Here is a 19878-nt window from a genome sequence, read left to right on the forward strand (position 1 = left end):
TTTGGCAGTGTCAGCTGGGCACAATCCATCTCCGGACGTGGGAGCCGGTCACTCCTTGCCGCCAGGCCTCTTCAGCACCGCACTGTACTTCAAGGGGACGCTGTCGGACCTCAGGACGACCTCCACCAACGTGAAAACAGTAATGACCTTGAGCGACAAGGAAGAAGAAGAAGAAAAAGGGCAGCAGGTTAGCTGGCTGGCAAGTGATTGATTTGAAAAGGCTGAGATGTCCCTGAAAGCCACCCCTTCTGGTCTAGGAAAGCAGGAAGTTCACAGAAGGTGATCTGAAGGTAAAAGGTAGAGATAAAGGGACCCCTGACCATTAGGTCCAGTCATGACCGACTCTGGGGTTGCAGCGCTCATCTCGCTTTACTGGCCAAGGGAACCGGCATACAGCTTCTGGGTCATGTGGCCAGCATGACTAAGCCGCTTCTGGCGAAACCAGAGCAGCGCATGGAAATGCCGTTTACCTTCCCATCAGAGTGGTACCTATTTATCTACTTGCACTTTGATGTGCTTTTGAGCTGCTAGGTTGGCAGGAGCAGGGACTGAGCAATGGGAGCTCACCCCGTCGCGGGGATTTGAACCGCCGACCTTCTGATCGGCAAGTGCTAGGCTCTGTGGTTTAACCCACAGCGCCATCCGCGTCCCTGATCTGAAGGTATTTGGTAGCTAAACAGAACCTCTCTACACAGAGGCAGTCTATCTTAGAATACCTGACAAGCACTACCCAGGCAGGAACGTGCAAAAAGGCCAGTGCCAAAGATTATAGTGCTAAGCCCCATTTAGTTTTGTGTGGATGGCAAAGGTCAACGAGGGGTGCAGGGGTTAACTCCGTCAGTATGTAGAAGGCAGCTTCCTATGTCCCTGTGGATTCTTCAGGGAAGGGCCACAGCTCAGTGGATGCAGAAGTTCTCGGTGGGGGGAGCAGGGTCTCCCTTTCTCTGGAGCTGATGACACTGGGGGCTGCGTGAATGCAGCTGTGGGCCACAGGTACCATGTGAGCTGAAGGTCCCGGGAATTTTCTCTTCCGGCAAGAGACAGTCCTATTGCTCCACCCTTTGGTTCTGCCTGACTTTGCAGAAGCATCTCCTCGGAAGGATCAGGGATCTCTGCGTGTGCATTAGTAGCCCCCTTTGCCTTACGCCCACGTCCCTCGTTCCCAGCCAGGTGGCAGGACCAGGGGCCCCTTGCCAAGGACTGCAAAACAATTAGCCAGGGCGCTTTAGGGAGGGCTGCCAACTTGCGCTTGGCATCAGAGCAGAGCTTAATCAAACCCAACAAATGCCTCCCTGCGGCTGAGTTACTGATTTAATGGATGCGAGGGACACGCACAAGAGAGAGGAGAGAGGTTCTATTAAAGCATCTGACACCACGTCACGGGAAATCTGTTTTAGGAGCAGGGGGTGGCATGCAAGGGTTCTTGGATCTGAGCACTGCCGCGGGAATTGGAGGCAGAGCAGGATGCATGCTAGGACAGCACAGTGGGAAGGGCGGGGAACCTGGCAACAAGAGCAACAGCCTGGAAGGGGAAGGAGCAAACGGTGTGTCAATTAAGTTTTTGGAAGAGGGCTTAACCAGGAAGGCATTGTAGGCAATACAGCTGCCAAGTGATGCGAATGAGCCTAAATTCCATCATTTTTATTAATTAATTTTACACACTGTCCTCTTTCTGAAGATCACAAGGCGGTTTGCAACATAAACAGCCCTGATCACAGAAAGCTGCCTTCTGCAAAGTTGGACCATTGGTCCATCTAGCTCAGTGCTGTCTACACTGACTGGCAGCAGCTCCACAGGTTTCAGAGAGGAGTCTTCTCCCAGGCCTACCTGAGATGCAGCCAGGGATTGAACCAGGTACTGTCTGCAGGTAAAGCAGATGGGCTCCTACAGCCCTTACCTGTTCGGTTTGGGGGAATTGTTCCTAATGCCAGAGGAGCAAAGGGGGCACTCCACAAATTGGCAGGCTGGGAGATAATGTGGGTGGGCTTGAATGGAAGAGACAGTATTGGAGTATTTGGTTCCAATTACCCATTGAAACCCTTTTAGTATCATTAAGATTGTGAATCTTGGTTAGACAGCAGACCTGCAATCTCACACACACACAAACACACACACCTTGTAGGTAAGAGAATAAAAGTGAAGCAAGTTATTGTAGGAAAGACATACAGCCAAACCACGGTTGTCGAATGTAATCCATTCTGGAAGCCCGTCTGGCTTCCGAAATGTTCGACAAACAAGGTGCGGCTTCTGATTGGCTGCAGGAGCTTCCTGCACTCAAGCAGAAGTCGTGTCGTACGTTCAGCTTTTGAAAAACATTCAAAAACCGGAACATTTACTTCTGGGTTTTCGGCATTCGGGAGCCGAAACGTTCCAAAACGGAGGCGTTTGGGAACTGAGGTTTGCCTGTACTTGGACAGAAAAGTTCCTAGTTCTACCTAGTCTAAGCCATCTGTAGCAGAACAAGGCAGCCACACCGGCTACTTGCTCTCTCAGAGGATAGCTGCAGCCTGACCTCTGATCTTTAGGACGCAGAGAGAAGAAGGAAGAAGCTGTAAGCATGAGGCAACCTGAGAAGCACCAGTCTAAACACCAAAGAGGTCAGCTCAAGAGGTTAAAGTGAAGATAGTCTGGGAACCTGGAGGCCACCAAGTCCTCTTCTGTGCAGGCTCAGTTGCACCCTAACGTACAACAGAGAGAGTGAGTGAGGGTGCAAGCAAGCGAGAGGCAGGAGGAGGGGCTGCAAGTGCAGTCGTAGGACACCTGCTTTGCATGTAGAAGGCCTCTGGTTCAATGCCCTGAGGGCACCCCTGGTTAAAAGGATCAGGAAGGAAGTAATAGGAAAGGCACGAGGCAACTTCCTGCATTCACCCACAGCCATGCCCCACACTCCCGGGGAAGGGAAGGACTGGGGTGGGCAGGGGGCTTTACCTGTTGCACAGCATCCTGCTCCAAGCTCTCTGGCTCCCACATCAGAGTCAGCTGCGGCTTCTTGCCCAGCTTCTGGAACTGAAAGCCCACCAGTGGCAGGGCCTGCAAGAGGAAAGAAGAGACCAGGTGCTCTTACGGAAATGCACAGAATGGTGTGTGGGCATCGGGTGCTGGTGCAGCCACTGTTACGACGGCCATTTATTGCGTTTCCATTATTCAGGTATATTAGATTTCTATCCCGTCCTTCCTCCCCAAGGGCAGGAAACACACAAACAGTGCAATCATCAAAACATGCCAGCCTAGGATCCTAGTACCTACAGGACCGCCTCTCCCGGTATGCCCCGTGGAAGACCTTAAGGTCCATAAATAGCAACACCCTAGAGGTCCCAGGCCCTAAGGAAGTCAGATTAGCCTCAACCAGAACCAGGGCCTTTTCAACACTGGCTCCGGCCTGGTGGAACGCTCTGTCTCATGAGACCAGGGCCCTGCAGGATCTGATTTCTTTCCGCAGGGCCTGTAAGACAGAGTTGTTCCGCCTGGCCTTCGGCTTGGAATCAACTTGATCCCCTTCCCCTCTTTCCTTTTTCCTTCTTTGGAGTCTCCTTCTTTGGAGGTCTTTAAGCAGAGGCTTGACAACCATTTGTCAGGAGTGCTCTGATGGTGTTTCCTGCTTGGCAGGGAGTTGGACTCGATGGCCCTTGTGGTCTCTTCCAACTCTATGATTCTATGATGGAACTCCTATTTGGGGACTTCCCTGGCTTTTTTCTGGCCCACGTAGGACCAGTCTGGAAAGCTGGCTTTAGGGAAGCTTTGACGTTTTCATCCCCAAAAAGTTTTTGATTTGAGTTTCTACTGAAAGGAGGCTGCATTTTAATGTTGTATTTTAATCTTTTTTTAAAGTTGTAATTAATCAATTGTTTTTATACCTGGTGTTAGCCGCCCTGAGCCCGGTCTTGGCTGGGAAGGGCGGGGTATGAATAAAATTATTTATTATTATTATTATTATTTAAAGTGGGTGTTCTGGCTGTTGCATGATGGGACTTGTGGTCCTATTCTTCTGGAAGGCACGTGATTGGTGAAGGCTGAGCTAGGCACATCCCTGGGATCTCAGGGAGCAGAGGGGTCTGGAATGGGCCAGGTGTATCTTCCTCAAGTGTTTTCCTGATTTCACCCACCGCCAGCCACCCTGGTTCTGTGAGACGGCTCCTGCCAAAGCTCAGCCTAGGTGCAGAACAACCAGAGAAAGGCTGGCTGCTGGTTTCAAAGGGATTGGAGCCAGGAGTAATTTACCCTGGGATTCAGAGAATCCCCTCCCCCCATTCACTCCATTTCTGATGTTCAGGCATGGCTGCTGATGCTGATGTTGCCAAAAGTGCAACACCTACACAGGGGAGGAAGGTGTCAGCAAGCTGGAAAAATGGGGGGGGGGCGCACGCCTCAAAATAGCCCAAAGAGGACTGGGTGGGCTCAGTGGCCACAAAACACTGACTGACAATTGGTGGAAACTGCCCCCCACAAAAGCCCAGAAAACCGAACAAAACAGAGGAAATGTAATGGAGTATCCAAAAATAGGGAATGGTCGACTGACTGGGACACTGAAGGGGAGCCTTTTTGCACTGTAGTAATAATAACAATAATAACAATAACAATAATTATTATTATTATTATTATTATTATTATTATTATTATTATTATTTATAATTTATTAAATTTAAATTCTCTAAAATTTAAATTAATTTAAATTCTCTAAACAAGGCTGCCTTCAGATGTCTTCTGAATGTCTTCTGAATGTCAGGTAGTTATTCTCTTTGACATCTGGTGGGAGGACGTTCCCCAGGGTGGGGGCCACCACCGAGAAGGCCCTCTGCCTGGTTCCCTGTAACCTCACTTCTCGCAGCGAGGGAACCGCCATAAGGCCCTTGGAGCTGGACCTCAGTGTCCGGGCTGGATGATGGGGGTGGAGACGCTCCTTCAGGTATACTGGACCGAGGCCGTTTAGGGCTTTAAAGGTCAGCACCAACATTTTGAATTGTGCTCGGAAACGTACTGGGAGCCAATGCAGATCTCTCAGGACCGGTGTTATGCAACAATTTGCTGCGGGCACCCCTTGCTTAAAATGTAATTAAAAGGGGATGACTAAAAGGGGATGTCTTTAATCGGATAGGCTGTCCCCAAGGTGAACGACGGCTTATGAGACAGGAGAGTCTGCCAGTGTGCGTACAGATTCCATTTGCAATTTAAAAATAAATAAATCTTTTCTCTAAGTCCAGAGAGCCCTCTGTCCAAAGCACAGGAAACCCACAAAGCAGAAGCCCCAGGAGGCCCTCCTCTCGACGTCCCCCCGACTCCCTTCCATGTCGCATAACCTTGTAGCTGGCAGAAGCTTCTACCTCTCACAAGTGCCAGGGAAGAGCGGACCGAGTGCCCGGCGCCCCTGAGCTCCCGTTTCCGAAGCTGAAATTAAAACCAAGGTCTCCCCATTCCCTCGTTTGAAGAGGCAAAAGCCCTCGCCACGCCGCCTCTCCTCGGTTTTATGGCTGCTGCGAAGGGATAACGACCCCCCCTGGAAGGCTCTGATGGAGGGGCAGATGGCGGGCGGAGGAGTCAGAGGCACCCCCTTGAGGCAGCTGCGCTGAGGACGGTTCATTATCGCCGAACGCCAAGGCACAAGAGCCCCCCAAACAGCAATTAGGGAAGGCAAACGAGCCGGGATGGCGGCAAAGAGGACTTACAGGGGACGGGGAAGGGAAGCTGCCTGGAGAAGACGGTTGCTGTGTCTCCAAGAACTGGAGAGCTCCAGGACCCCCCCCCCAAACCCCTCAGACCCAGCGCTTGCTAGGAATGGCAACCTAGCCCTGGCCGTGTTCGACTAAGAGGCATGCCTCTCTCCCGAGTGTGTCTTATACACCAGCCCTGCCTTACTCCCATTTCACAGATGGAGGAGTGGAGACTGAGGAAACAGGCCTTAAAGAGAGCCAAGGGGAGAAAAAGCCCTTGAACCACGATGGGGCAAGACGGACTGCAGAAGCAGTTCCAGGGGCCCCCACTCTTTTTTCTTTTTTGAAATCATTTTTATTTGATTTTACAAAGAACCCATCGTTCTTCAACCTTTATGTGGGAAATGATACTCAAATAACTTCTTATGTTATGTTATTTTATTATTACAGTCATACCTCGGGTTACAGCCACTTCAGGTTGCGTTTTTTCGGGTTGCGGACCGCCAAAACCCAGAAGTAGCGGAACGGGTTACTTCCAGGTTTCGGCGGTCATGCATGCGCAGAAGCGCTAAACTGCACTTTGCGCATGTGCAGAAGCGCCGAATCGCAACCTGCACGTGTGCAGATGTGGGTTGCGAACGCTACAGGTTGCGAACGTGCATCCTGCATGGATCACGTTCACAACCTGAGCGTCCATTGTATTATTATTATTATTACTACTACATAAAATTAATGCACCACCTGATTGTGTTCTCCAGGGATCAAAGGGGTACCTGGGGCCTGCAAAGGAGCTGCAGATGCTGCCGGCACAGGCCTGGCGGGGGATTTGCTTACAAACTGCCTCTCTGCCCAAGGAGCCCAAAGACGTACGACGCAGGGAGATGATAAGCAATCAGGCAGCACAGCACAGTTAAATCAAAAATCTATACCGAGTTAAAGACATTCAAGCCAATGTCATGATTGGATCCATGGGCGCCTGCACGGCTGGGAGAGGGAAACTTACGTTGCAGTAGATCCGCTTCTGGACGCCAAACCTCAGAACCAGGACGTCGAAGGCTTCATTGAGGACGCCCATCACCATGGCCTCTGACTCCAGGGGGCCGCACTCCTGGGAGGGGAGACAGGGAGGGTGTGCTAAGCAGAGCGGACACAAGACCCTCCTTCCCAGTGGACCCTGGCATATTGCCCAGCCACACCCCAGGCAACAGAGACGGGCTGTGCAAAAGACCCAAGGAAAATGGGAGGGAGAAGCCTATACAGAAGCCCCCGCCACACCCCCAAGGGCTGCCCCGCCTCACCTTGACAAAGACGGCAAAGAAGAGATCGGCGCTGAGCTCCTGCACCCGCTTGGAAGCCATTTTCCTGTCGTTGCAGTGCTCAGCCTGCTTCTGGATATCGGCCTCCTCCATCCTTGGGGCAGGGCCATCGCCTGGAAAAAGGGGTGGTCAGAGGAGACAGAGGGAGCAGCAGCCTGCTCACCCCCTTTGGGGCTGCAGGGACTGCGCTGTGTCTGAGGCCAAACCAGGAGGTGGGAGGCCTGCGGCTTGGATCCCAACTTGCTTTTCCGTTAACACAAGGGCTTGCGATTTCTGCCAAACGCCTCCCCGTAAGAACATAAGCAGAGCCCTGCAGGATCAGGCCAAAGACCCATTTAGTCCAGCATCCTGTTCCCCCAAGCAGCCCCCAAATCATCTTCCCAGCTGAGTTCTACAAGAGCAACCCTAAGATACAGGAGGAGGACACCAATAGGCAGCAGAATGCCACCCTCGTTGGTGTGACCCAGCATGGCGGGTCATGCAGTCGCCCAGCCCCTCTCCCTTCCCCTGAGCAGCCCAGCCTGACCCCAGGGAGGGGGAGCTGGGGGCATCTCCCCAGGGAAACCCACCCAGGGAAGCAGAGAGCAGTCGGTGCACCATGATGTCCGGGTAGCGGCGGATGGGCGACGTGAAGTGGGTGTAGAGGGGCACGTTGAGGGCGTAGTGGCGGAAGAGGGTCTCGTCCTCCAGGGTCCCGGCACAGAAATACACAGCCATCTGCGAGGAGAGAAAGGAGGCGGGTCAGAGCTCTTGCAAGTGGGGGCGGGGGTGGGCAAAAGGCAGAACAAGGCCCAAAGAGGGGGCACAGTCACACAAGTGGCTCCTTACGGCAAAGCATTGTGATCCACACGTGGTGGTGGAAAAGTCTCCATTTCCTAATGTCAAGGAGCGAGCCGGCAGTAAATCACACCGTTCAAAGTTGGAGTTAACTCTTTATTAGCAAAAGCACAATCTCCGCAGACTTGGCTGGGTGTCAAGCCTAAAGAGGACAGCAACTCATCCCCATGAATCAAGTTGCCGAGACTGAAAAAGTCGCCTCGCCACAGCCCTCCCCTCTAGGGCTTTTTTCCAAGCAACTGGAGACTGCGCCCGCATGAAGCCTGCTGCTGCCCTGCCCTTTTCATGCCTCTTCTGGTTCTGGGAGACCAGTGGGGAGGAGAGCTTGTTGCAGCAGGATGGGGAGACACCTGTGACTCTTCACCAGCTGGACTCATATCTGCCTCTTGGCCTCACCCATTCCCCTTGCCTGCTTCAGTTTCTCCTTCCGAGTCTGGACTTCTCTTTGCCACTGTCATCCCACCACCACTCCCTGGGCTCTGAGACTTCTTCACTTGGGGGTTCCCCAGCTGGTGCCTCTTACCAGGAGTGCCAGCTTGGCCCTGTGACCGTGGGTACCTGCGTCCGTGGGTGCCATGCAGCATGCACGGCCCTGGCACTGCAATTTGTGGGTGCCCGGTCCCTTCATGGGGAATTTTGTGGGTCCTCAGGCACCCAGGACCCCAGGGAGTTGCCCCCCACCCTTTCTCTGTGACCAACCAGTCTGTGACACCTAATAGATTAATGCAGCCCTTTCCCAACCTGGTGCTCTCCAGTGATTTTATTGGCTGGGGTTGATGGGAGCTGTGGTCCAAAATCATTGGACAGCACCACATTGGAGAAAGCTGGATTAGTGCCTGGAACAGGATTCACCCCACTCCGCCCCACCAGAAAAGGGCTTGAACACCCATCTCTTTTCTGACAGCTTTTCCTCCTCCGCCGTCTTGCCATGCTGACAACTGACTGACAACTGCCAATCAAGCATTTAATGAAGCAGAACAGCTACCGCCTCTTCCTTTCTCGACATGCCTGCTTTTGGAGAACGGATGCTCAAGGCAAGGAGGCGGCTGGATATTGTTAAGCACTTGCTAGCTGCCATTGCTGCACTAATGGTTAGAAAAGGGAAGGGAAAAAGGAAGCTGCACGTTGGGTTCTCATCCGTGGGATTAGCAGTGGAAACGTTAACTGAGTGCAACCTCCTCTGGCTGAGAGGCTGAGCTGGGGACTCACTTCTTCATCAGCTTTGTCTTCCTTACAACCCTCCTGCAAGGTAGGCCCAGGTAGGTTCATAAGGCTGTTAATGGCTGCTAGCCATGATGGCTCTGCTCTGCTTCATGAATGCTGGAAGATTCAGGAGAGACAAAAGAGAATACGGTGGTACCTCGGGTTACGAACTTAATTCGTTCCGGAGGTCCGTTCTTAACCCAAAACCATTCTTAACCTGAGGCATGCTTTCGCTAGCGGGGCCTCCTGTGCCGTGCGATTTCCGTTCTCATCCTGGGGCAAAGTTCGCAACCCGAGGTACTACTTCCGGGTTAGCGGAGTTTGTAACCCGAAGCGCTTGTAACCCGAGGTACCACTGTACTTCTTCACAAAACACATCGTGAGACTGCGGAACTCGCTGCCACAAGAGGCAATGCTCACCACCAACCTAGATGACTTTAAAAAGAGGGCTGGACAGATTCGTGGAGCAGCAGACTCTTGAGGGCTACCAGCTACAATGGCTCTGCTCTGCTGCCACAGTTGGAGGCACAGGAGGGGAGAGGGCTCTTGGGCTCGGGTCCTGCTTCTGAGTTACTTACAGAAACGGTCTCCCTCCCTCAGGAAGTTGTGGACTCTCCTTCCTTGGAGGTTTTAAAACAGAGGCTGGATGGCCATCTGCCACGGATAATTCAGCAGAGATTCCTGCATTGCAGAGGGTTGGGCTAAGGACCCTTCGAGTCTCTTCCAACTATTTGATTTGATGTTCTGGGTAGCCACTGTGAGAACAGGAAGCGGGACCAAATGGGTCATTGGCCTGTGGGGTTATTCTTGTGTTCTTAGCCCTGCCTCCGTAAATTACAGAAGGGGCGGCTGAGAAAAGAAACCCCTGTTCTCTTCACCCCTCCTTCTGAAATGGGGGTCCAGGAGTGGAGAGTAATAATGCAAGAGTGATCTACCTGACGGAAGAGCTGTTTGAGTGACAGGGCTAACATATAAATGAAAAAATAAATAAATGCAGCATCAGCAGCAAGTATTATTAGGATGAAGGAAACAGAACGTCAAAATGGGTCGTCTTTCTCCAGAGTTTTAGGCAGGCACTGTTTCTTCTCTCGTGTTGCCAAACTCAGGAGCGTGACCTCCTTTTGCAGCCAGATTTGTCCGAGGCAAAGGAGGCTGGAAAAAAGCAAAGCAGGAGGGACGGCTGGGCCTGTGAAGGGGCAGGGCAAGCCCAGGTGATGGATGGGGCAGGGGGACCAGGCAAACGGTTGAACAGATGGGCTTGCGCGTCACGGAAGGATTTCCGCTGGGGCTGCCATGGGCCTCGAAGCGAGGAAGTCGGAGCCAGGGGATCGGCCTTTTTCGGCACCCCAAATCCACCTCGGAGCGGTCCAAGGTCCCCTCGACCTTGTTTGCGGAGCACAGCTTCCCGCCGGCAGGGTTCCCGCGCAGCCACACACGCACAGGCGCACACCTGCCTCTCTCGCCGTCCGCAACGGGAGTCATCCTTCATCTCCTGATGCAATCACTCACGGAGACCGAGGGAAGTGCTTGGCACCGTGCGCTTCCCCCTCCCGACGGCTTTCGATCTAAAGATCAGCCCCGTAATAAATCAAGGCCCACTCTGCACAGACCGCCTTCCTCTGTGGAAAGGTGCAATCTCCCCGAGACAGCTGCCTAAACCGCAGGAGGTCAGGCTGCTTTGCTCTGGGGCTTTGGATAAACACGGCAAAACCCCTGCCATGGGGAGGCTTGGGCAGGAGGGGGCAGTTTCCAAAGGCTGATATTCCCATGAGGAAGTGGGAGACAGCCACACACCAGGAGCCGGGATCTAGACTGACCCCATTTCTGCTTCGGTTCCTGAGTTTCTCATGCTGGGCAGAGTCCCCATGTTGTTTCCCCCCCTACCCCACACCCACCTCCATTGGAGGGGAGGCTGGAACCCACAAGGAAGGTTTCCTTGACTGAGACCCCAGTGAGCTGTTGCCGGTCAGTGCTGGCAATGCTGAGCTAGATCGACCAATTGTCTGTCTCAGTGTAAGGCAGCTTCCTAGGCTGTGGCTACCGCCACTCCTTGTGGCAGTGAGTTCCGTAAGCTAATCAGTAGGAAAATAGCCCATTTAGTCTCCACCAAGATTATTGTGGGAACTTAAGAGATGAACAAGCTTATAGAGGTGTGCACTTTCATGGGTTGTTGAAAAATGAATCCACACGCATTGTGGGCTTGATTAGGCGCTGTCTAAAGAAACTGGGGAGGCAGAAGGGAGAGGAAGAAGACTGGGAAGAGGAGGCACGGATGGTGAAGGGGCTACAAGGCAACTGATTTCATGGAGCAAAACCCACCAGGGATGAGCTGCTGGGCTCACTGGGCCTGACACTCAGCCAAATCTGTGCGGCAGCTAGACTGGTGATTGGGAGCGGCTGCCGAGACCACATAACACCGGTCTTGAAAGACCTATACTGACTCCCAGTACATTTCCGAGCACAATTCAAAGTGTTGGTGCTGACCTTTAAAGCCCTAAACGCCCTCGGTCCAGTATACCTGAAGGAGCGTCTCCACCTCCATCATTCTGCCCGGACACTGAGGTCCAGCTCCGAAGGTCTTCTGGTCGTTCCCTCCCTCCGAGAAGCCAAGTTACAGGGAACCAGGCAAAGGGCCTTCTCGGTGGTGGTGCCCGCCCTGTGGAACACCCTCCCACCAGATGTCAAAGAGAAAAACAACTACCAGACTTTTAGAAGACATCTGAAGGCAGCCCTGTTTAGGGAAGCTTTTAATGTTTAACAGATTATTGTATTTTAATATCCTGTTGGAAGCTGCCCAGAGTGGCTGGGGAGACCCAGCCAGATGGGCAGGGTATGAATATATTATTATTATTATTATTATTATTATTATTATTATTATTATTTCTGCTATAAAAAAGGCGTTAACTCCAACTCTGAACTGTGCGAGATTTACTTTTGCTCTGTGACATGGACATAGGTGGCAGTGACTGCAGGGCTCCCACTTACTTGCATGGGGCGGGAGAACATGTTGCTCAGCACCTCCTTTCTGGCCTCGGCATATTTGTCAGCTCCAAAGGTTTTGTTCAGGCTTTCCTGGCGAGAAGAGAATGGAAAAGATCTCAGACAGCTGATGTAGCATCATGTCTAAGCCTGGGGGGCGGATGACCACAGGCCCTCCAGAAGTTGCCCGACTGCTTCCATCCTTCCTGACCCTTGGCGACACCGGCTGCTGGAGTGCAGCGACATCTGGAGGGCGTCAGGTTGGGGAAGGCTGGTCTAAGAGAAGGAGCCTGGGATCAGGGGAGTCCCTCCCTCAAGCCTGGCCTCTATTATGAACTCAAAAGGCAGCCTCTTATTGGACTTTTAATGGGAATCTCCTCCCCACGACCTTGGCCATTAATAATACTAATATTAATTACACAGCGATCATCGTTGCAAGCATAATAACAGGCACCGCTTGCTCTCGCCTCTCTTGTAAACATGCTGCCGGCAGCCATTTCTCCAAGTGTCAGGACATTCTAAAAAGCAGCACGGCTCAGGGAGATTATGAGCCACTGAAAAAACCCTTACAAGAGTCATTATTACTATTATTATTAATTGATGCGACACCTGGCTTGAGAGCAGTACATGTGAAAAGGATCTAGGAGTCTTGGTTGACCACAAACTTGACATGAGCCAACAGTGTGACGCGGCAGCTAAAAAAGCCAATGCAATTCTGGGCTGCATCAATAGGAGTATAGCATCTAAATCAAGGGAAGTAATAGTGCCACTGTATTCTGCTCTGGTCAGACCTCACCTGGAGTACTGTGTCCAGTTCTGGGCACCACAGTTCAAGGAGGACACTGACAAACTGGAACGTGTCCAGAGGAGGGCAACCAAAATGGTCAAAGGCCTGGAAACGATGCCTTATGAGGAACGGCTAAGGGAGCTGGGCATGTTTAGCCTGGAGAAGAGGAGGCTAAGGGGTGATATGATAGCCATGTTCAAATATATAAAAGGATGTCACATAGAGGAGGGAGAAAGGTTGTTTTCTGCTGCTCCAGAGAAGCGGACACGGAGCAATGGATCCAAACTACAAGAAAGAAGATTCCACCTAAACATTAGGAAGAACTTCCTGACAGTAAGAGCTGTTCGACAGTGGAATTTGCTGCCAAGGAGTGTGGTGGAGTCTCCTTCTTTGGAGGTCTTTAAGCAGAGGCTTGACAACCATATGTCAGGAGTGCTCTGATGGTGTTTCCTGCTTGGCAGGGGGTTGGACTCGATGGCCCTTGTGGTCTCTTCCAACTCTATGTTTCTATGATTCTATGATGTAGCACTTCGTGCCAAATGTAGTTTGCAAGCACGAAAACCAACCATGCACACATTAAAATATAGGCATCCATGATTAAAATACACAATAAAAGAATCAATTTTTTGAAAAATAAAAAAGTTGTCAAGTCTAGGGAGAGGCATCCACATTCCCTCCCCCCCCCCCCGAGCCTGCAGAGGCCCTGGCTCTCAGCATGTCCCATGCACAGACTCACATGCAAAGCCTTGGCAGAACTGCAGTCTATCTCCAGGCCCATCTGGCTGCAAAAATCCGTGAGGTCTTCGAGCATCTTGCTCAGGGGCGGAGGATGACGGCGCAGCAAGGCCTTCGACGGGAAGGAGCGGTGCATCTGGTGGGCGACGGCCATGTTTGCCAGCAGCATAAACTCTTCTACCAGCCTGGAGTGGAGGAAGGAACCCTTAGGACAGTGGTTCTCAAAGGGAGAGAGGGTGGCAAGGGTGGCAGGAAGATTCAAGGGCAATCAAAGAAACAGGTAAGCATTTCACTGTAGTAAAGCACAGCACAGTATAGAAATAATCTTTATTTTTAGTGGTTTTGGATGAAACCACAGAGCCTAGGGCTTGCCGATCGGAAGGTCGGCAGTTCAAATCCCTGCAACGGGGTGAGCTCCCGTTGCTCGGTCCCTGCTCCTGCCAACCTAGCAGTTCGAAAGCACGTCAAAGTGCAAGTAGATAAATAGGTACCACTCTGGAGGGAAGGTAAACGGCGTTTCCGTGTGCTGCTCTGGTTCGCCAGAAGTGGCTTAGTCATGCTGGCCACATGACCTGGAAGCTGTACGCCGGCTCCCTTGGCCAATAAAGAAAGATGAGCGCCGCAACCCCAGAGTCGGTCACAACTGGACCTAACGGTCAGGGGTCCCTTTTCCTATGTTATAAATCAAGCACTGCTGGTAGTTGCTGCTTTTTGTTTGCCAATGTATTTCGTATCAATAAAAAAAAAAATGGTGTGTCATGAGCAAATTTTTATTCTGAAAGTGTGGCCTGGGGGGACGGACGGACGGAGAACCGCTGTATTAGGAGGAGCAGGCAGCGCTAAAGAGGACCAAAAAAGCGTATCTTGAGAATAATTTGAGAATTGCCAAAGATACTGGATGGCCGTCTGTCAGCGATGATTTAGTTGAGATTCCTGCATTGCAGGGGTTGGGCTAGATGACCCCCTGAGGGTCTCTTCTACCTCTATGATTCCCAGAAGCCCTTGATCCCAGTGTCTTCCCCTTCTCCTTGCTTTTCTATCTCCCTTGAACTGTCACAGTCAAAGGCGCTTGATGGGCGGGGTATAAATTATAAATTATTATTATTTATCTCAAAACAGAATTGCTTTTCGCGACGGCTGGCAAGAGGAGGCCCAGGGGCTGTCTCCACGTTGGAAGACGGGACTTGAAGCGGAGGCTTTGGCTTGAGGAGTCGGATCCGTCCCCACTCTTGCCGTCCTGGCAGCACCCCAAAGCTACCCCCCTCCACCTCCACCTCTTACAACCTGTTCATTTACTGGGGCTTGTTCTCCAGAGCAACATCAACATTGCCAGTGATGTGGTGCAGAATTATTTTGCCTATGCAAACAAATCCTCGCCAGGTGGCAGTGTTGCTTCCTTTATAGACACAAGAAAATGCCCAGAGGAATCTGAGCAGCCCCTCTTCCTAGGAGTAAGAAGGAAAGAACAAGACATAAAAACCAGGCAGGAGAACCTGCTCAGATTTCCACCTGCAGTACAGGAGAGAAGCACACAAAGAGTGCCTGCAAGCTCCTCGGGGCAGGGACCTGTCCTTGTGGTTTAACGCTTCTCTGCAAAATCCTGTCCACATTCAATGCTGTGCTCGCCCAGTCACAGCGGGGAAAGGACGCAGTCACGCTGTAGTCTGAGGGAGAAAGTTAGGGGTCTGCCCCGCTCCCCCTGCAATGCTAATAACAATTAATTAATTACACAGTTTACACACCAGGTTCCCAATTGCACCTGGAGTGACCAAACGTCCACAGGACTGTGGCAGCCAAGCTGCTTGAGTGTAAAATTTAACACCCACCGAAACCTAGCACTGCCCATTGATTCCTTTTGCCCAGTGCCCATGTGTGGTTTATGGGAGAATGGCAGGCAGAAATGCAATGGTCAAAGGACCCCCCTCCCCCATTTATGGCACTCCTGGCCCAGCCCCGTCCTGCTGCCCCCCTTTCCCACTCTAGCCTAGTTTATCCTTTTCAAGGTACTTCAGTCACTTGAAATGAAGACTGCTTTTTGCAGCCGACTGACCCAACCTGTGGGCCCCAAAGTTGCTCCCTGCCCTGATCAGATCATGGACATTCCCAGACTTTGCAAAGTAATCCATATTTTTACATTTATACAAAATGCACGTTTGACAGAGATGTGCATGGAAAGATGCGTATTTTTTGGAGGGGAGCATGTGCATGAAAAAGTGCACAATTTCAACGTGAGCCTTTCCACGCATTCTTTCACAAAGCCCGCAGAAAATGGATCGGAAGAGATCTGTGACTGAGTGTGAGTGGAACAACAAGACGAGGCAGACTTAAGCTGATCTGTTCATCCCTACTTTAGGTCACCGTTGTCCCTGTTTCATAGATGAAAAATCTGAGGTCAGAATGGCAGCAGCTTGTCCCTAGGGGAGCTGAGAGAGCCGAATGCAGCAGTCCTTGACCCAAGCGCAGTTCCTGAGCTGCTGTGGAGTCCTCCAGTTCTTCCTTCCCCTTCCAGGGGCCAGAGGTGAACAGGGTTCAAGGAAGAAAAGACGTGTGAGGCTGAGATACGTCTTCGCAAGGTGACCCCGGGGCTGAACCCTGCACCCTAGAAACAACACCAAGCAGCACGGATGGAGCAGACCTTTCCTGCCCTGGCCTGATCTCTGGTTATCCTCCTGTTCTTATAAGGGATTTGTGTCTGCCAGACCACCTCCCCAGCAATCCCTTTGGTGCAGAAGTGTTTCAGGATATGAACAAAACTTTGCCGATTGGGAAGAAAGTGGCCATATCGCTGGGCCTGGAGCCTGGAGTCTTCCTACTAGACAATCAAGGAGTGCATCAGGCAGGCTGATTCCTACCCATGAGTTGCTCACAGTCCTTCAAATGCAAAAGACTTAATTTAATACGGGGGCGAGTGTAGAGGGAAAATGTACCACTACACTGGTTGGGCGGGGGAGTTTATTTATTTATATTTACCATTGCACTAATATGCCACCTTAAAGAAGGCTGATTGCTCTGGTCCAGGGGGTCACGAAGAGGCGGACACGACTAAACAACAACAATATGCCACCTTTTCCTCCAAGGAGCTCACGGTAGCATACGTGGTTTGCCCACCCCCATCAATTACTTCCTCACAGCAACCCTGTGAGGTAGGCTAGGCTGAGAGGCAGTGACTGGCCCCAAAGTCACCCAGAGAGCCTCATGGCCAAGTGGAGATTCAAACCCTGATCTCCCAGGTCCCAGTCCGACACTCTAACCGCTCTGCCGCACCGGCTTGAGTGTGCTATACTTAACTCTTAAGTTAAGAGTTGCATTTAAGGGAGGCCAGGAAGAACATGCAGCTGTCAGAATCTAGAGACAAGCTTCTACTGGGCATGCAGAGTTCTACAGATCTGGAAATACAGAGAAATAAGACGCTGGTTTCTAGCCACCTGGGGTTCCCAAGGAAGGACGGGGCGGGAGGGATCTGTTGGTTCTGAGCTTCTCTCTGCGTTTGGTGGGCTCCAGAAGCAGCCCTGATAAGCAGGAACGTTTGAGGCACACGACGGGGCGCTGGGAATTTTGCAACTCCCTTAGCAGCAGAGAGAGAGAGAGAGATTAAGTCAGGAAATGCTGCTTTGCGGTTCGGAAAAAGAAATGGATCATAAGGCAAAGCTGGAGCTGGAGCCTGGCTGGCAGCGAGGGGAGGCTGAGCCGGATCCTGGCTCAGCTGTTAACAGGAGCAGAGGGCCGGAGCACTCCTGCCTGCCTGCCGTCCGCTCCAAAGGCAGGAGGGTTTCTTTCTTTTCTTTTCCTGAACACAGCCGAGCTTGGCCGGAGGACGCCTGGCAGGCCGAAGTGAGAAGAAAAATATTTCATGGCACAGGGAAGCAAGAAAACAAAACCAAACCCCAAAAGAATCCCAGAGACAGAGACAGAGAGACTAGGACTCTTTGAAATCGCGCTGAATGAATCCCATGTGAGAGGCGCACTCCCAGGCCATTGCTCAGGTTTCCTCCGGTGCGACTGAGCCAGCCTTGGCTCCCGGCTCTGTGGCAGATCCCACAAAGTGGTGAGACCTGAACTTTTGCCCTTCGGGGCATCCAGGCAAAGTTTCCATCGCAGCTGCCCAGAGGTGCACATCAAACAGGTGCTCAGTTTTGCCACAAGGGGACAGAGAGAGCTGCGCCCCCCGCCCCCTCCGCCCGACATTAGGACAAAGGCGTCCAGGAGACTCTCGCAATGTGGTGTCCCCCAGTGAAGACAGTTTGACATTTTACAGGTTATTTCTGGCTTTTCAGCTGGTTGACGTAGGATTGTATTTTCCTTGGTTCGGGGGGCTGCTCCATTGCCTTAGAGGCAGCTCGGAGCTCTGGTGGGCGGGAGCACGGAGTTTCAAATAAATAAAATAAACAGGGCAGCAGCGGTCTTCGTTCCCAGTTCTTTTCCACATTCACAAAAATTGGGATTAATTAATTAATCCGGAAGAATGGCCGCGTCCCCAGGCTGAGCATGCTCAGTGATTAACACGAGGAAATGACTTCATCGGCGGGCATGCGCCAGGGTGGAAGGAAATACATTTCTCCTTTTCTACCACGGAGGAAGGAGGGCTAAAGAGTGCTTTGGTTGGAACTTGCCCAAGATTTGCTCCCAGAGCCAGCATCCCCAAGTAACTTTGCCCAGACACGCTCAGGCACAGAGACGGCCAAATTCTGTACTCTTGGAAGGCGCTCTGTGCTCCAGGCAGGGGCTCAGTAGCCAGAAAGTGCGCTTGGCCATACAAAGCGACCCCCTGGGGAGAGGTCAAGCCCCTTAATAAAGCCACGGCCATGCGGCAGGGAGCGCTTTTCACAAATATGGAGTGCAGGGGCTCAGTCAGAACATTACACACTCCTATGCCAGTGCCACATAATGTTCATTCCGCACTCTCAAGGAATCAATCTTTCAGTGTGCTCTGGATGTTCCTGCCCATTAAGATGAGGCAAGCTGAACCTTTGCTGGTCTGCTTCTGACGCCTGCTATAAACCTTTTTTGTTTAGGCTAAGCCTACCCAGCCATGTAATTTTATTACGTGTATTTGTTTTTAAAACTGTTTGATTTTATCCATATTTTGATAAGTTTCTTAAGTCTAATGTTATATAAAAAAAATTGTTTTTAGTGCTATTTTTTAAAATAAACATTTAATACTATTTTATGTAAGTGGCATATGCGTGTGTGTGTGTGGGTGCAAAGTATACAAAACTTGGTTATTAAATAAAAAAGCACAAATAGATATATTTCTTATCTTACATTCTGAAGGACATCAGAGGAGAGAGGGAAGGACAGAGGCCAGTGCTGCCCGCGGCACCCCTGACCATCCTTCAAGGCACCCCAGGGTGCCACGGCACACTGGTTGACAACCACTGCCCGATGCTATTTAACATCTACATGAAACTGCTGAGTGGGGTCATCCAGAGTTTTTGGAGTGTGGTGTCAGCAATATGGCAATGACACTCAGATCTGCAGGTGAGGCAATGGAAGTGCTATACCATTGTCTTGCCTCAGTAATGGACTGGATGAGAGCCAATAAGCTGAAGCTCAATCCAGATAAGACGGAAGCGATGTTAGTGGGCGGTTCCCTAGAACCAGGCAGCAGCCTTCATTATACACCTTCAGGCGCCAGGCGAAAACGTTCCTCTTTAATCAGGCCTTTGGCAGATGGACACCTGATGCCCTTCCAAATGTGTTGGGGGGGTTATTGGGTTGTCTTTGTTCCTTTTTATAATGTATTTTGTGTTTTTTATATATTGTAATTTGATGTTGCGAAGCGCCCCGAGATCTACAGGTATGCTAATTTAATAAACAATATTTACCTTTAGTATTTATGTAAGCCGCTTTTAATTTATTGGTAAAGAAAAGTGGGGTAAGAACAAACAAAGCCTTGCTGCAGGTTTAGGATGCCTCTCGCTGCCAGATCTGGGAAGATGATGATGATGATGAAGAAGAAGAAAATTTGTATACCGCTCTAAACCTGCAGGTCTCAGGGCGGTTATGGGCAGCCCCGGAATGGGGGAGGAGTGTCAGGATTTGCTTAGCAACAAGGCTGCTTGTCTCTTTGGCTCTTTACAACAATCTGGCTTTTGAAAAACAAAATCACGGCCGGCTTTGCTGCGTCGCCAGCAGCTTTCCAATAAAACGCCGCTACCGCATGGTCCATGCCTGGCTGGTCCAGCCCTGCTGCTGAAAGGCTATTTGTCTCTTTGCACAGCCAGGGATGAACATAGTGGAGCTGAAGGGCGGGAAGGGAGCAACTTCCCCAAGATTGCTCCCTTAGCTCTCACCTCGAGCCATTCGCCGCCAGAGCTTGATGAGGAAGGCATTTTGGGATGAGCGCTGATGGTTTCCCTTGCTAACGAACTCCCAG

At 51.3% G+C, this 19878-nt stretch overlaps 1 protein-coding gene across 2 annotated transcripts in view; it reads right to left on the reverse strand.

Moving 5' to 3' along the window:
• DIS3L2 (DIS3 like 3'-5' exoribonuclease 2) overlaps window positions 1-19878 on the reverse strand; it is a 205895-nt gene continuing 186017 nt past the window's right edge. For both annotated transcript variants that reach the window (XM_053390822.1, XM_053390823.1), the window contains exons 16-22: window positions 13504-13687; window positions 11987-12073; window positions 7531-7678; window positions 6944-7074; window positions 6649-6753; window positions 2929-3030; window positions 1-147 (exon numbers count right to left, since the gene is read on the reverse strand). In XM_053390822.1, coding sequence (XP_053246797.1) covers window positions 49-147; window positions 2929-3030; window positions 6649-6753; window positions 6944-7074; window positions 7531-7678; window positions 11987-12073; window positions 13504-13687 — 856 coding nt within the window. In that variant the 3' untranslated portion in view covers window positions 1-48. The remainder of the gene's footprint in view (window positions 148-2928; window positions 3031-6648; window positions 6754-6943; window positions 7075-7530; window positions 7679-11986; window positions 12074-13503; window positions 13688-19878) is intronic.

This window comes from Podarcis raffonei, chromosome 5, assembly GCF_027172205.1.
Source record: "Podarcis raffonei isolate rPodRaf1 chromosome 5, rPodRaf1.pri, whole genome shotgun sequence".
In the NCBI taxonomy this organism is placed as follows: Eukaryota; Metazoa; Chordata; class Lepidosauria; order Squamata; family Lacertidae; genus Podarcis; species Podarcis raffonei.